General features: G+C 37.0%; 1 protein-coding gene across 3 annotated transcripts; it reads right to left on the bottom strand.

Moving 5' to 3' along the window:
- Positions 1–5,445: 5,445 nt before the first annotated feature.
- On the bottom strand, positions 5,446–16,230 carry LOC107868214 (probable prolyl 4-hydroxylase 10). Of its 3 annotated transcripts, XR_007054429.1 has the most exons (9): positions 15,834–16,225; positions 14,265–14,346; positions 9,491–9,588; positions 9,312–9,409; positions 8,100–8,229; positions 7,827–8,014; positions 7,547–7,633; positions 6,142–7,249; positions 5,757–6,074 (listed from the first exon to the last, which is right to left on the bottom strand). XR_007054429.1 is itself a non-coding variant. In XM_016714837.2 (8 exons), the coding sequence occupies exons 1-7, from the start codon at positions 16,028–16,030 to the stop codon at positions 7,560–7,562; spliced, it is 867 nt and encodes a 288-aa protein (XP_016570323.1). In that variant the 5' UTR covers positions 16,031–16,230; the 3' UTR covers positions 5,446–5,736; positions 7,547–7,559. The 3 variants fall into 3 exon arrangements, 2 of the variants coding, with proteins under 2 accessions (XP_016570323.1, XP_016570324.1); XM_016714837.2 differs by lacking the exons at positions 5,757–6,074; positions 6,142–7,249 and adding an exon at positions 5,446–5,736 and having other exon boundaries at positions 15,834–16,230; XM_016714838.2 differs by having other exon boundaries at positions 5,757–7,249.
- Between the last annotated feature and the right edge of the window lie 210 nt (positions 16,231–16,440).

Genomic DNA, 16,440 nt, shown 5'->3' with positions numbered 1-16,440 from the left:
TATAAGAATTTATATGATTTACAGTTTAGGATTCATACCCAATTATCATTATTTGAAGATATTAATGTTTCGAGTGGTTAAATATTGAATTGACTCTCTACTTTTGCATGTTTATGTGTATAAGATGATTTTATATACATTGAAAATTAAATTTCACTATCTTGACTAGAATTATGCAACAATTTAAAGATTTTGATTATTTAGCATGACTTTATGATAATTTGACATGAGTTTGATCACAGGTTCTAAGCCCTAAGTATAAGTATTGATATTTCAAGAAGATGCCTTTAAGCATCCCATGATTAGTTTACATTCAGTTTTTTTAGAAAATATTTGATCTTTTGATCCTCAGTTAAGATATGGAATCCACTTTACAGTTTTGATTACAGTTATGATCACAGTTTTGATTACAGTTTTAAGTAAATAAATGCATAACTAGTTTTCATTGTAAACCCTTATGCTAGTTTTAAAGTGGATGGTTCTACAGAATGAGCATACAGAGTAAAGGGAGTAGTATTTAGTACCGAGCAGGAAGTATGGGTTTAGCGCATCCTACTTTTCCAGAACTACGAGCTAACGTAGGTACAGATTCAGATTATATTCCATTTGTATATGGATATAGATATAGATTGTGATCACTTAGATTAAGTTATACTCCTTGGTAAGAGTATGACACCTCTCCCCAACTTGAGGTTTTCCAATAAGAGAACTAGTCGTTGGACACTATGATAGCTCACATAGTGTATGCCGGTTAGAATAATCTTCCTAATAGCAAAGCTTTACAGAACAGTTTTTAAAAGAATTCTCTACATAACAGAATAATTGTAATAGAAAAGAACAACAGAAAAGCTTTTAGAAACTAAGTGTAAAGGCTCACGATCTTAATCAGATATTGTTTTGCATAAGTCATTAGCTATGAGATTTCAGTTTTTAGTTTACAGATACAAAGGTGAGCCCTTTTACACTTAGCTTAAATGGTTTGAAAACGAACTTGACTTCAGTCTTACTTATTTCACTAGCAGAAGAGTAAAAGTACAGTTTTCAAAACTATATGTTATGACTCACTAGATTAATGCAGTATGTTTTGCTAATCATGGTTATGATTTCTTTAAGTTTTTTTCAAATATTCCAGCTTATGTGAGTCATCTACATTTAGCATGTATATTTTATGAATTTTGATTACATTGAGATATTATTTCTACTTATGTATTTACCCCCACATGCTCAGTACATTCCAAAAAGTACTGATCCACATATATGTCTATGTGCTACATTGTCTCATAATGTAGGTTCACGTGCTCAGTTCCAGCAATGTGATTGACCGTGAGTATCTCTATCCACATCCCATCAGTTGGTAAGTCCTCATAGTTTGGGGACCCAATTATTCAAATTTTTAACTTTACAGATTAGCTTATTCAGTTATGTCAGGCAGTTCGAGTCAACTGGAGGTATGTCCCAGCGACTCTCTAGTAGTAGTATTAGAGGTTTGTCCGACTATTCGATACATTTCAAATTTTCAGTGTTAGTTCTTTGGATTTTCTTAGTTAAGTATTTTCAGATACTACATGCAGATAAACTCAGTTCAGTGCAGACAGTATTTCAGTATTTTCTTGTACCGCATGCTTATATTACCTTATTTGAGTGGGGCAGTTGTGTTACACACACCGTCAGAGGGGTTTAAAATGTTGAGTTTTATTGAATTGAGGGGCTCATATGACAAAGGTCAAAGTAGAAGTATCCACTTTATAAAACAAACCAAGTACAAGGGTCTACCGAGCTATTTTGCCTTAAGGTTATTAGTTTTTAACTTTGTGATGATTTGACAATTGAGTGCTATAAAAGAATTCTTATATTCACGTATCTTTCGTAAAATCTACCATTATCCTTTCTTTTTTTTTTTAGCTTTTACTCCCTCCGTCTCATTTTATCTGTCTCAAATTTTTTAATTTGGTGTCTCATCTTACTTGTCCTTTTTTACTTATCAAGATAAGACAATTTTTTTCCATTATACCCTTGGTGTAATTGCTTACTCCTTGTTATTAACATTTTTGAAAAATATTGCAAAGAGGAGTACCAGGTTATTTGAATGGTGGTTTTCTGTGGTATGATATGATTTGGATGGTGGTTTTCTGTGGTATGGTATGGTAACATTTCATGGTTTGGGAACCATGAAATAGGCCAATTTTTTGAACCACCGATTTGGTGGTTTTGCATGGTTTTCTTATTTATTTTTCTAACTATGTCCTCATATAATATTTTCTATTCCTATTTTACCCTTTACCTCATATTATTAACAACCTTAATATGTTATAATTTTTACCCACAAACCAAATCAAACAAAAAAAAATTATTATTAAATAGTAATGAACGATACAGTCTATCCAAATATAGTACTGTACCATACCATATCATACTGTACCATACATTATGAAACTATGACAAACCACCATTCAAACAGAGTGTAAGAGTACACCATTAAAAATATAAATGGCGTTTTGGTATTGGTCATCCATCAATACTGAAACTAACAACAAGGCACAATTAAGAGGGGCAAAATAGTAAAATTATATTATCGATCATTATTTTCTTAATAACTGTGTCATTTCGATTTGGGATAAATAAAATGGGACAAGAGAGTATGTAATTTTTAAATTTTAGGTAGGAAGAGTGGGAATATAATGGAAATGGTTAGCAAAACAATGCAACTTTTTCAAGAAAAGAATTCTTGTGTTTAATACATAAGGTTTTGTGGAGAATTAAGAGGTCATGATTAATATAAAATGTCATCTGTGAATTTTTTTTATTTATTTCACTAGGATTTTAAGTATTTTCCTAGAGAAAATGCAATAACAACGCATCTAATAATTTTATGGGATAAAGAGTCGACTGATTTAATGGGATATCTATCATTTCTCACCAGCAATAGGTATCAGATAATTTCGTCCATCAAAATAAGAATCAATGAAAAGAAACCACCTCTATCATTTCCCATCAACAACACTACCAGATAATTGTGTACCGTTGAAATTTTAACCTGAAACCTCTGAGTTCTCGACTCAATTCATAGCTCCCTTAATCACATTCTTGGATGCAGAAAGACTGTTTTTCTAGGAAAAATATTTTTTTTACAATTTTAACTGATCAAACATAGAAACATTAATTACAACTTCTGTGGGATAAAACCTTAATTAAAATTTGATACTTACTATCTTCATTCTATTTTTCTTGTCAAATTGTTCACATTTTTTTTTTCACCAAATAATTAAATTTTAATTAATATTGCATGTGAATCAATGATATTTGTCAACTATTATTAGAAGATAAAGTTAAAAAGAAAGAAGGGAGACGATAGTATTACGCAATTAACCCAAAAGTCTTACCTGCCAATTATATGTTTTAAGTTTTTTAATTACTCAATTTATTATAAAGTCAATGCATGAACTATAAAGAAGGGTTAGGTAAAATTAGAACAAAATTAGCTGAGGTGTGTGATTAGAAGTATTTACAGTGGGCGATTAGCAACTGGTTTTGGCTAAACTTGGGGCAGAAAAATCTTTTTTTGATTTTGGGTTTGAAATATGGAAACGTAATAATTTTATTCTTATGGTTGCGGTGGAATAAATGTGATTCATTTTTTCTTAAACAAAGGTTTATGATTGGCATAATACATAAATATGTTTTTTAACTTGGTCTCAACTTACATCTATGACGTTTAATTGTGCATAAGTAGACACTTAAATTTGTATATAATAAAATAAATAGTAAATAGACACACATGTATTATGAGACACGTCTTATGTGTCATAATGCTGTAGGACGCCATGTAGGACACAAATTGGCCTTATAGGACGATAACCCAAGCTTGAAAATAGAAAAAATTGCCACAGAACTCGAAACCCTAAGCTCCAAGTGTCAAAAATGATGAAAAATTGTGAAAAGGGGTATAAATACCACCCAGGCATTTCTTAAGCAAACACTGGGTCGCTTAAATAAACATCACTTAAGAGACCAAGTTTCTCTTTTGCGATACCTACCTGGCACGCCAGTGTTGATAAGCGACCCAGATGTCGCTTAAGCGAGTCGGTGTTCACTTAAGCGACACTTTGGCTGTCATGCCAAGCCACTTAAGCGACCAAAATGTCTCTTTAAGTGGATGCACAAGCAGAGTGGTGCATCATCTAGAGACTTGGAGAATTTCAAACCTCCGCGAGTCTCTCGAGATTCATCCGAAATCTAGAGAACGCACATAAGACACATGTGTTTACTTATTCAACTTTATACAAGTTGGAGGACATAGATGCCGGTTGAAGCTAACTTAAAGGGCACATTTATTTATTATGCCTTTAAGATTTGAAACTTGTACGCAGATTTTGCCTCCACCTCATAGAGTTAGAGAGGTTATTTTCGATAGAACTTCAACTTGAAAAAAGGAAGGATGCAATATGAGGACTTCTGAAGGAGTCGGCATCCTCATACTACTCTCGCACAAGCACTCTTAACTTCAAAGTTTTGATGAGATTCGATGTGTTAGTATTGGCATGATCACATCATTAAAAAGAAATCAGATATATCATTTTTTGTGTTCGAGTGGCCTTTCGAACAAAATAACAACAGATAACTATTATCATCATTAATTGGGTGACTGTTTAAGAACTAGTATCTATTATCATCTATTGTTTACTATACTTACACCTTGTTATCGATGTTACGATTTCGTCCTGCTTTCCTATTAGTTGTCTTGTTTTCTTCATTGCCTTTTTTTTCTTCTTTTTCATCACTACTTTGATTTATTTCACTTGAGTCGAGGATCTTTAAAAAACAGTCGATCTACCTCCAAATGGTAGAGATAAGATCTGCTACACTCTACCCTCCTCAGACTCCATTTTGGGGATCCTGACTCAGAAAGAATGCCGGCAGCATGCTTAAACATGCAAGTAGAATGGAAAATACAGGAAAAAGTGTTTTTAGTAGCGAACGGGTGAGTACCACGTAAAAACCTGCCCTTGGGAGGAGAACAACAGCTGAAAACGACTGCTAATACCCCAAAAGCTGAGGAGCAAAAGAAGGAATCAGCCAGAGGAGGGGCTCCATTTAAGAAATATATTATTTAGACCAACCCCCGAATATAAAGAACTATAATTATCATTTCTCACCAATTCAACATCATGCCATGTAAAATTTGACAGAACACTTAAAATATGAGTTTTTCTGCAAGTAGAAGCCCATCTATGGTTCCGCTGAACTTAATAACTTTTGCGCAAATAGTATACTTGTGCTGGAAATATTCATTAAATACACACACACATTAAACCTAGATTCTAGTTATTAATACTTAAAGTCGTCGTTCTAAAATCTAAAATCCAAAATTCATAAAGTGAAAATCCTAGCTCGGCTTCCGCCTCTAACATCTTGTTAACCTCGAGTACCAAGAGTACATACCAGATATTGTATAAATAGCTATAATTCTCATTTCATATAAAAGCTCTGGTGGGTGATTTAATCAACTGTATATACTACAACTCCATAAAATACAATGGAAACTAGCAAATACTAATTTTGTAAGCTCCAATGTCATGAAAATGGAGAATGGAGAACAAAAAAAAAGATGAAGAAAATAGTATCATCTGAGTATAATAGGCTTGAGGTTGAAACCTGAGCTCTCCTAAAATTATAAGATTATAACCGCTTTTGATACAAATCGTACAACAGTGAGTGCATCCAAACTCAAATGTGGACCTGCATAAACGATATCATCAAATTTAAAGAACTCGATAATCTACACGATAGATCCACTATGGATGACGAATGAATAAGTTATTGATAGACAAGTTTTGGAGTTATACAACAACAACATACCCAGTGTATTCCCACAACGTGGGGTCTGGGGAAGGTAAAGTGTACGCAATCCATACCACTACCTCAGATGAAGTAGAGAGGTTGTTTCCGATAGAACCCGGCTCAAGTTTAGGAGTTATACACATAAATGAATAGTCTATTTTCAACCTCTTACCTCAGCTAGGAGAATAACTGAAACCAAATTTAGGACGGGTGGATGAGTAATAAAGAAAATGGACCTGATCTATCAGAAAGACAGAAATAGTCTTTCTACCTCTGACTTACTGGTAAGGCTGCATAATGGACCTGATCTATCAGAAAGACAGAAATAGTCTTTCTACCTCTGACTTACTGGTAAGGCTGCATACACTCTACCCCTAAGTTGCTCGGACTCTTCAAAAATGTCTACGGGTGCGTGTCGGATCCTCCAAAAATAGTGTATTTTTGAAGGATTCGACACGGGTGCGGCAACGTTTTTGGAGAGTCCGAGCAACTTAGCTCTACCCATCCCAGATCCCACAAAGTGGGACTACACCAAGTATGGTGTTGCTGTTGGACCTGCCAAGGATCTCATGCAGTCATGCTAAAGTTGCACCGCTATTCTAGAAGGCAACTAAAGTTTGTAATGTGCAAGGAAATGTGGCTCTTAATCAACTAATAAAAAGAGCTAGAGCAAAGATAAATGAACAAATATCCAAGAAATGCCCGTGCTAGTCACACCGAAAAAAATTAAGGCTCAATGGTCCTCCTTTACCTTGGCATAGGACCATGGCGGACCTATATAGTAACTAGGGAAGCAGACTACAGACACATCGCTGCTCTACGCTCAGAGTGTATGTGTTTTAAATATTACTCCACGCCACCTCGAACAATTATTAACTCTAAAAGGGGTTTCCAGAAACTTGGGAATCACATTCCTATTGCTATTTTCACTATGTGAAGAGAATGATGAAACAGTTCTGTCACATATTAGAGGTTCAACTCCATAATTGTTATTATTGGGGTAATTCTTGCCTTGGACTTAGATGATTCTTTTCCTCATTATATATGCCAGGGTACGACCTCGTCATATATATCCTTCGTGGTAGGGAGGTCATTTCCTAGAAGTATTCATCTTCTGGCTCAAAGGGTGTATATTCTCACAAAGGAAATCTAGGTAGTCTATGCTCATGAGTTTAATGTTTCTCTGAGGAGCTAATACTACATTTTCTGAAAAATAATCATCTTCTCACTCAAAGGGTGTTGTTTATACTCATAAATAAGGTCTACATAGTATGCCGTCATAAAATGTTCGTTCTGCCGACTTCTTCCCACCCTTCCTAGCCTTGGTGGAGAGAATGACCTGGTACATGTTGATGGGAGGTGGCAGGTATCCTGTTGAATTAGTCGAGGAGCGCACAAGTTGACCCAGACACCGCGGTTATCAAATAAAAAATGAGTTTAGTGTTCGTCTGCAAGGAGCTTATCCTACATTTTGGGTCTATAGGACTAGTACTAGGAAAGATCACTCAAGGAAACATTCTGAGAGTAGAAACATCACTTTCTAATAAATTTCTGTAGCATACCTACGATAAGCATGAAGCCTCATAATTTTCAGGTTCAAGAAGAAGAAACATATTTAAGATTAGAGTGATTTTGCAAAACTTGAGCAAGATATCAGAAATGCATAAATTCGTACTTAATTACCCCTCATTAAAGGGGACATGTTTACCTTTAAATGTAGGTTAAATGTTGTATTCATGAACACGCATCCATTTCGTAGATGACCACTTGTTACCCTTAATCACGGGGCACCCACCTACAACAAGACGTAGATAATTGAACTTATTTGTCAACAAAATTTGAGTTAGTCATGAGCTCTGCAAATTGTACAGAGTTTGATACTTCAGGTGCTATAAGATGTTCAGATAACGTGATAATATGGTACAATTGAGCTTCTTCAATCAATCAGCAACCACTATTAGAACGTACTCTTAGTGGACATTACTCACCGTGCAAGCTTGAAGGATCGAGAGTAGCATCAGGCCTCATGCTCCAGAAAAGCAAAGCATCACCCATCTTCGGTTTTACAGAGAGCCCACCTTTTCCACATTCAGATAGCTCATTCCACCAAGGAACCTCACTAAAATTTCCCTTGGCAGCAGGAAATACAGTTTCTCCCCCTTCTTCAACATCTGATCTGGGGTGTGGCAAGAGAAACTAATTAACCATAGCAACTAACGAAAACACATAAGCTTAAAACCCACCGAGGAAAAGTCACTTACAAGTACATCAAAACCGTGGCAATGCGTTGACCACCATTTACAGTATTAAACTCGTCCGAAAAGTAATCATAGTGTGGCTCATACTTTTGACCCACTTCATAGTGGAGAATTTGAAGACCTTCACCATGCTCTAAAGACAGAAGCAGAAGCACCAATTACATGCAGTTCAAGACACTGATAATGGAAAACATGTCAAATAGTTGGGTAGTTAAAGAGGCAAATTTAGTAAGTTTAGCTGTGTCAAGAAAAATAAAAATGCCTGACTGGCTGAACCATGTTAGATGATAAATATCTCCTTCACGCGTCTTTTCCAAAAGAAAGTCAGCCTTTGAATAAATACTAAATTCCATGGTCTGTTTAGGGTAGGGGAGTTATACGAAGCAGTTATTAACACCCAGTTTTTGCATTGTAGGATTGATACGTACTGCTAGTTTAAGTTTGCACACGTAATTAATTTCCAATATATCCACACCCGCTCATCATGCAATCGAACTGCGTCATAGATCAGGATAAAACTTCTCCCGAGAAAATGCGTAGTACTCCACGAGTCATCAACAAAAATCATTCGCAGGCTGAAAGAAACGACCGATCTCAACAAGATTATTCCCCTGGATATACAGCTAATCCGGAAAACAGGAATTCTTAAGTAAAAGCAGATGTTATATGTAATTCATATCAAGACCAAAGTTGTATTGAAAAAAACAGTCGCAGATTTGTCCGGGTTGCTAAGTGTAGCACTGTTAAGAGTCAGATCATTTTGCAATTGAATATTGTAGAGCAGCAACATAGCAAATGGAGGAGCATACTAGAGAAACTCTTAACAATTTTTCCAGTTAGTTATTCTATAATCCTGATGTAAAATGGCTCAGACCCTTCTAGAAGGTGCTAAGTTCATTGAGTAGTCCTAGGATAGTAGTCTCTTTCGATTACAGCTTTTCTTCTTCAGTTATTTTTGGGGGAACTAACACTAGAGTCCAATATGAGTTAGCCGTGTAAATTGCTATACTAGGTTAAATAAAATTTTCATTTTAACCATATTGAGACCAAAGAACCAATTCCTTCTCCATCACAAAAAGAGACAAGTTGCATTATATTATATATTAACTTGTATGGAGTTTCTTCAAGGCCTATCCTGGATCGAGCATCAAGCAACAGTTACATACCTACTGGTTAATTCATAGAATCACATATTTCGGTATAAAATCAGCATACCTACTGGTATAAAGGTGAAATCTGCAATCCTTTTCTCTATAGTCTTGACTACTTTATCTTGTCCCCTGTCAAGAAATGTTCCTGAACTTGTTCGAACCCTGCCAGGAAGGTTTATAAGATAAAATAGTGACAATTAAAAAAGAATCGCCGGGGAGAAGAGCAAGCAAAAGGATGCTTACCTGCTGTCTGTACTTTTACCAGTAGCACTGTCAACAACAGTTGACTTCTTCATATGAGGCTTGCCGAGATTAATCAGATATTCACATTCTTCCTTTGACTGCCCAAAAAATAGGATGAAGTTTGGAATAGTGAGTTCTTCAGAAACCAGTAAATGCATTGGACAACAGATCCAGCTTAGATATGGTCTAATGAGAACACTAGTAACATCTCCTTAGATACCAGAAAATGTATCAGCCAATGATCGTGCTTTTTTTCTTAAAGGTAAGCATTATTATTATTCCTAGTCTCTGTGAACGTGCTTTGCACGTTATCTCCTATCAACCTCAATCATCACAAAAAATATTGTACAATCATTAATAACTATATGAATTTATTTTATCATGAAGTACAAAGTGTACTCCTACCCTAGACACTAGATCCCTACCTCAACTCGTATTTCGACTTCCAATCGTGACTCGACATATGACTTGAGATCTTGATTCTTGATCCGACATAGGACCCGAATATGTACCCCAACTCGTGACTCGTCTCTTGACCCAACCCCAAAATCCTAAAACCCAACTCCCAATACCAACTCGACACGTGATCTAAGATGTTGATTCTTGACCTGATATGGGACCCGATCTGCACCCCGACTCTTGACTCAACTCCAAACCCTAAGACCCGACTCCCGACCTTGGACCTGGGATCTAGCCTCGACATGAACTCGGCTCTAGAGTTGACCTCGACACCTGTTCGGAGATTCCACCCTGGAAACTGACTTTCGACCTCGACTCAGATCTAATTTCTGATTATGATCCAGTCATTTCCTTAAAATTGAACGAAATAAGTATATTTGTAAAAGAAAATCGAAAAATATTTTCCTTCTTACCAAACACAACCCTTAATGGTGAATGGAATTTGGAGTTAAGCTTTATCATATTCAAGCAACCTTCTTAAACACGTCATTATAATTTAGGATTTTAATTGTTTAATTAAAATAATTAAGTCTCCTAATCATAACCTACATAAGTTTTGGAGGAAAAAAGCGTCCCTAAACTGGTTACAGGACGTCCTAAAAACAATCTTCCTCTATTAGGATTGACTCTTCGCAATATAATATTGAAAAATGATTTTGTTAAGAATTTAGCATTAACGAAATAATGGAATCATAAGCTTATAAACCTCTTAGTGATTACTCCTTAAACTAAGTGGTTTTGGAACAACAACAACAACAACAACAAACCCAGTGTATTCCCACTTAGTGGGGTCTGGGGGGGGTAAGATGTACGCAGTCCATACCTCTACCTCTGATGAAGTAGAAAGGCTGTTTCCGAAAGACCCCCGGCTCAAGTCACGAGATATCACACAACACATAGTACAGCACAGAAGCAGATGACATAACATAGATACGGCACCCATAAGGAATATAAAACAGAGTAAAGCAGGAATGCAGGAATATACAGCAAAGGAAAGCACACATATTCGTAATAAACATGGAACACGGAACACGGAACATTGAATACGGAATCATAACAGGAATACACCCCCACCAATTTATTCCCTACACTAGCGACCCGAACTGGCCCTAATCCTCTGCCGTAATTCGCATCTTCCATACCTTCCTATCTAGGGTCATGTCCTCGGTGAGCTGTAACTGTTCCATGTCCCGCCTAATCACCTCACCCCAGTACTTCTTCGGTCTACCCCTACCCCGTCTAAAACCATCCAACGCTAGCCTCTCACACCTACGGACCGGGGCATCCGTGCCCCTCCTCTTCACGTGTCCGAACCATCTCAATCGTGCTTCCCGCATCTTACACTCCACTGAAGTCACACCAACCTTCTCCCGGATAGTCTCATTCCGAACTCTATCCCCTCGGGTCAGTCCACACATCCAGCGCAACATCCGCATTTCTGCCACCTTCATTCTTTGGATGTGGGAGTTCTTAACTGGCCAACACTCCGCTCCATACAGCAAGGCCGGACGGACTACCACCCTATAGAATTTGCCTTTAAGCTTGGGCGGCACCTTCTTATCACACAGCACCCCCGATGCGAGTTTCCACTTCATCCATCCCGCCCCAATACGGTGCGAGACATCCTCGTCAATCTCACCGTTACTCTGGATCACGGACCCGAGATACTTGAACTTATCCCTCTTCCCTACCTCCTGTGCTTCTAGCCTCACTACTACCTCATTCTCCCGCCTCACGTCATTAAACTTACATTCCACATACTCTGTCTTGGTTCTGCTCACCCTGAACCCTTTAGACTCCAGAGTTTGCCTCCACAACTCTAATTTGTCATTCACCCCCCCTCGAGTCTCATCTATCAGGACTACATCGTCTGCAAAAAGCATACACCACGGCACCTCCCCTTGGATACGCCGCGTCAACACATCCATTACTAACGCAAACAAAAAGGGACTAAGAGTAGATCCCTGGTGCAATCCTGTCAGGACAGTGAAATGCTCTGAGTCTCCTCCCGCCGTCCTCACCTGGGTTTTCGCTCCCTCATACATATCCTTAATTACTCTGATATATGCCTGCGGTACTCCACTCACCTCCAGGCATCTCCAAAGTACTTCCCTGGGGACTTTGTCGTACGCCTTTTCCAGGTCGATGAACACCATGTGCAGATCCTTCTTCCTCTCCCTATACTGCTCCACCAACCTCCGTACCAGGTGGATTGCCTCCGTCGTCGAGCGGCCGGGCATAAATCCGAACTGATTTTCCGAGATAGACACTATCCGTCTCAGCCTCACCTCGACCACTCTCTCCCAGATCTTCATAGAGTGACTCAGTAACTTAATCCCCCTATAGTTATTGCAACACTGAATGTCCCCCTTATTCTTATAGAGGGGGATCATGGTACTCCACCTCCACGCCTCGGGCATCTTTGCCGTCCTGAAAATTTCATTGAACAAAGCAGTCAACCACCTTACACCAGCCTCTCCAACGAACTTCCAAAACTCCACCGGTATCTCATCCGGCCCCGTCGCCCTACCCCTTCGCATAATTAAAAAAAGAGCAACTTAGTCCTATCCTGATACAAAAATGTTTTGTTTAGTCCAAACAAAGTACAATTATATCCGTTAGTAAGTTTTTAGATGGCAAACTGATCTTCTTGACCTTTGTACTCGTCTAAGTTTGTATTGTGAACTCTTCTACTTAACCTCTTACCAACTGAACCCTTAAACCCATTAAAACACAACATTTTAAATCCTTTTTATGACTTCTCAGTGTGCGTGCAATACAATTGCTTACACGTGGAATCCACATCATTTTTTAATGTCACGTAAGAAATTAAATGTTAAAAAAATAATATGACGTGCGACAACACTAAATTACCTACTAACCCTCCCCGATCTCCAAACCTTCCTATATAGGATCATGTCCTCAGTCCGCTGAAGTTGTACCATCTCTATTTTTTTTATTTTAGAAAAGAAAAGTGTTATTATCAAATAACAAAGAGCAAAATGGTAGCCAACGAATCATCAGAGAAACACTATGATGAGGACACTAGTATCAATACCGATAATAGCTTCCTCAATATTATTGATAATCACTAAAAAGCAAGTTTAAGCAATCTACATGCTTTACACTACGAGAAGTGCATTTGCTTTCTTGCCGTGCAAAAGCAAACTACATATCAATAGCAGGGTTACTTAAAGAAAGAAGAACAGAGTAATCAACTATTGCCATCCTTTTGAAGCTTTGAATTTTTCAATTCACTACGTCAGAAAAGTGATCTCAAAGTGGTGGTTAGACCTACCTAGTTATTCGAGGTAGAGGGTTGGCTGGTCAAGAACTCGCATTTAGAAAATGAAAGTGTCAGATGAGGATGCTACGATGGATGTGTGGGTATGCTAGGAGAGATTGGAATAAAATGAGGATATCCAAGACAGGGTGGAGTGACTTTGGTGGGACGAAGATGCACGTAGCGAGGTTGAGATGACTCGAACATGTGATGAGGAGATGCACGGATGCCCTAGTGCAACAGCGTGAGATATTAGCTATGGATGGATTCAGGAGAGGTAGAGATAAACCGAAAAAGTACTGGAGAGGTGACTAGTCAGGACATGACGCAGTTGCAGCTCACCGAAGATATGGCCTTAGATACTAGATAGAAAAGTATGGAGGACAAAGATTTGGATAGAAAGGTAGTAGGTAATATTGTGTCCATGTCAAAGGTAGGAGAGTATTGACTTGATGTCCATTCTAGTAGTCGCAGTATTACTCTTGCTTCTTATTTATCAATGTCTATTATCATCTATTATTTCGTGTAGATTGATTATAGTATTATTTTGTTGTAGGATAGTTCTGCTACTACCTGTTGTGTTGTTTTATTACTGTCTGTTTTCTTTTATTTTCGTAACTTCCTTTTCTAAACATCTTTTATGTTGAGTCAGGGGGCCTACGCGAAACAACCATTCTACATCTAAGGTAGAGGTAGAGGTAGAGGTTAGGTTTGCGTACACTCTACCCCAGACCCCACTTTGTGGAACTAAACTGGGTGTGATGTTGTTGTGGATGAATTATCTACATTGATCTGTATCTTTATCAATGAGTAATTTCAGTCGTATGAACTTAAGGGGCATTAAGTAAATAAAGACTGCAGTCTTAGTTTGGAACAACCATACGTCCATGATGAGTCACATGGGCACTTACACCAAGTAAAATAGTTGGAGATCGCGTCAAATTAACTCTAAAAGAGGATAGTATTCCTATACTGCTACTCAAGCACAATGTATTGAAATAAACAAACAAAAAAGAATCTTAGCGAAAGTACCAAGAAGTTATGGTAGACGACAGCTCTTGGCTCCCAAGAAATCACTTCAACCCACTGATCTCCTTTTCCACCACCATCTATTCTGCATCCACAAAAAAGTCCCACAAAACCTATCAAATCCCTATCCAATTCTGCAAAAAAATAACCAGCAATCCAGTGGCGGATGTAGCCTTTTGACTATGGGTCTATCTGAGCCATAATTTCTGGCATGAAGAGTGTGCGTGTATATAAGTTTATTTTCTCAAGCAATACTAAATCTGAATCCACAATTTTAACACTACAACGCAGGGGCGGAGCTAGCATACAATGAGGGGTTCATCCAAACCCCTTCGGCGGAAAATTACATTATTTATAAATGGTTAAAATTAGTTTTATGTATGTATAGTAGATGTTGAACCCCCTTCGGCTAGTTCGTGCGTGCACTTTTCAACCCGCTCAATGGAAATTCTGGCTCCGCCACTGCTACAACGAATTCAATGCTAAAAATCTTAAAAATCGAACCCATTAAATTGAAATGCTGGATCCGCCTCTACAACAATTAACCAAAAGAGACCCAATGAGAATTACCTTCCAGCTGCATTATGAGCAATTGAGCTAAGATCATGTACTTTTTGAAATCCTTTTGAAGTAAAATGAATCGAAAAAAAAAATCCAAAATCCTGAAGAATGAGCATGAGAAAACACTGCCCGGTAAGGTTTACATACACTCTACCCCCCTCAAACCCCAAAAAATATTCTTTTTGAAGCGAGGTCCTCGGTAACGCGACATAAAAACTCCTTATTCTTATTTAGACAAATTGGACACACTAAATTTAAATTTGTTATCCGTCTCTACAGCAATTAACCAAAAATAAACAATGAGGAATTACCTTCCGAATGCATTATGAGAAATTGAGCTAAGATTGTGTACTTTTCGAGATCCTTTAGAAGTAAAAGGAATCGAAAAAATTCTAAAAGCAAGAAGACTTGGTGCAATAAAAGACAACCCACAAAAGTTTGTGTACACTCTACCCTCCCCAAACCCACCTTGTGGGTTTATACTGGATAACAAGGGAGATTTTAAGTGTAATTTTTGGGGCACATGAACCATGCTCTTTCCATAAAACTGGATATTTTATGTACATATTTTCTAGAATCGATTTGAACCCAAAACTTTTAACATTACAATGAAATAATAGGAAAAATGGTTTGATATATACCCAAACTTAGATGAAATTTGTTGTAACACGCCTGAACAGTCCTATGATCCCCCTAGATATTATGACCCTCCTAGACAATTTATTCGCGCATTTTACTACATTTACTTGCATTAAACTCTTTTATTTGTTTATTAATAATTTTATCTATTCACTCGCTTATAAACATCACTAAAATACACTAATAAATAATTCTACGGTCATAAAACCCCGCAAAGTTCATATGTGTCACAATAAATTTCATCAAAATTTGGGTATATTTTGGACCTTTTCCCGAAATAATATTAAAAGTTGAACCTATTAAATTTAAATGCTGTATCTTGTCTCTGAAGCAATTAATCAAAAATGCACAAAAATGAACAATGAGGATTACCTTTCAGCTGAATTATGAGCAATTGAGCTAAGGTCATGAACTTTTCGAGATCCTTTTGAAGTAAAAGGAATTGAAAAAATTCCAAAAGCGAGAAGAATCAACACCATAAAACACAACCCAATAAAAAGGGCAAAAATCAGTGTGGAATTCGAGGATTTCCGAGATAAACCTCTTACGTGTCTCCCTTTGACTGCCATTGTTGGTGTATAGTTTAAGATTTGTAGAATTCAATTGGGAATTTAACCCTAGATTATTTTTTAAAATTTTGGGGAATTTAGGGGATTATTGTAAAGTCTTCAATGAAATAGTGTCAATTTTCTACTTGGTTAAGTGGTGTTAACCAACTCTTACGTTCATTTCAAGATTGTGAATTTAGGTAACAAAAACAAAAAAAATTAATTCTAATACAAAGATGTGAATGAATAAGAAAATAATATTCCCTCCATCTCATTTTAGTTGGCATATTTCATTTTACGTAATAATTAAAAAATTATAAAGTAAATAATAAATTTCATTATTTTATTTTTTATAAATGATATTCAGAGCCTAGAAATGGATGTTGAAATTGTTATTCTTCATATGACAGAAAATTAATTAATTCTATCTT

Source organism: Capsicum annuum, chromosome 4 (genome assembly GCF_002878395.1).
Source record: "Capsicum annuum cultivar UCD-10X-F1 chromosome 4, UCD10Xv1.1, whole genome shotgun sequence".
Taxonomy (NCBI): domain Eukaryota; kingdom Viridiplantae; phylum Streptophyta; class Magnoliopsida; order Solanales; family Solanaceae; genus Capsicum; species Capsicum annuum.
The sequence above is the reverse complement of the archived record's forward strand: the minus strand, read 5'-3'. Positions and strand labels throughout refer to the sequence as shown.

Coding starts and splice junctions, on each gene's coding strand:
- LOC107868214 (XM_016714837.2), bottom strand. CDS start 16,030: ATGGCAGTCAAAGGGAGACACGTAAGAGGTTTATCTCGGAAATCCTCG. Junction 8,230..9,311: donor TTTCACCTTTATACCAGTAG/GTATGCTGATTT, acceptor TTCTGTCTTTAG/AGCATGGTGAAGGTCTTCAA. Junction 8,015..8,099: donor GCCACGGTTTTGATGTACTT/GTAAGTGACTTT, acceptor GCCACACCCCAG/ATCAGATGTTGAAGAAGGGG.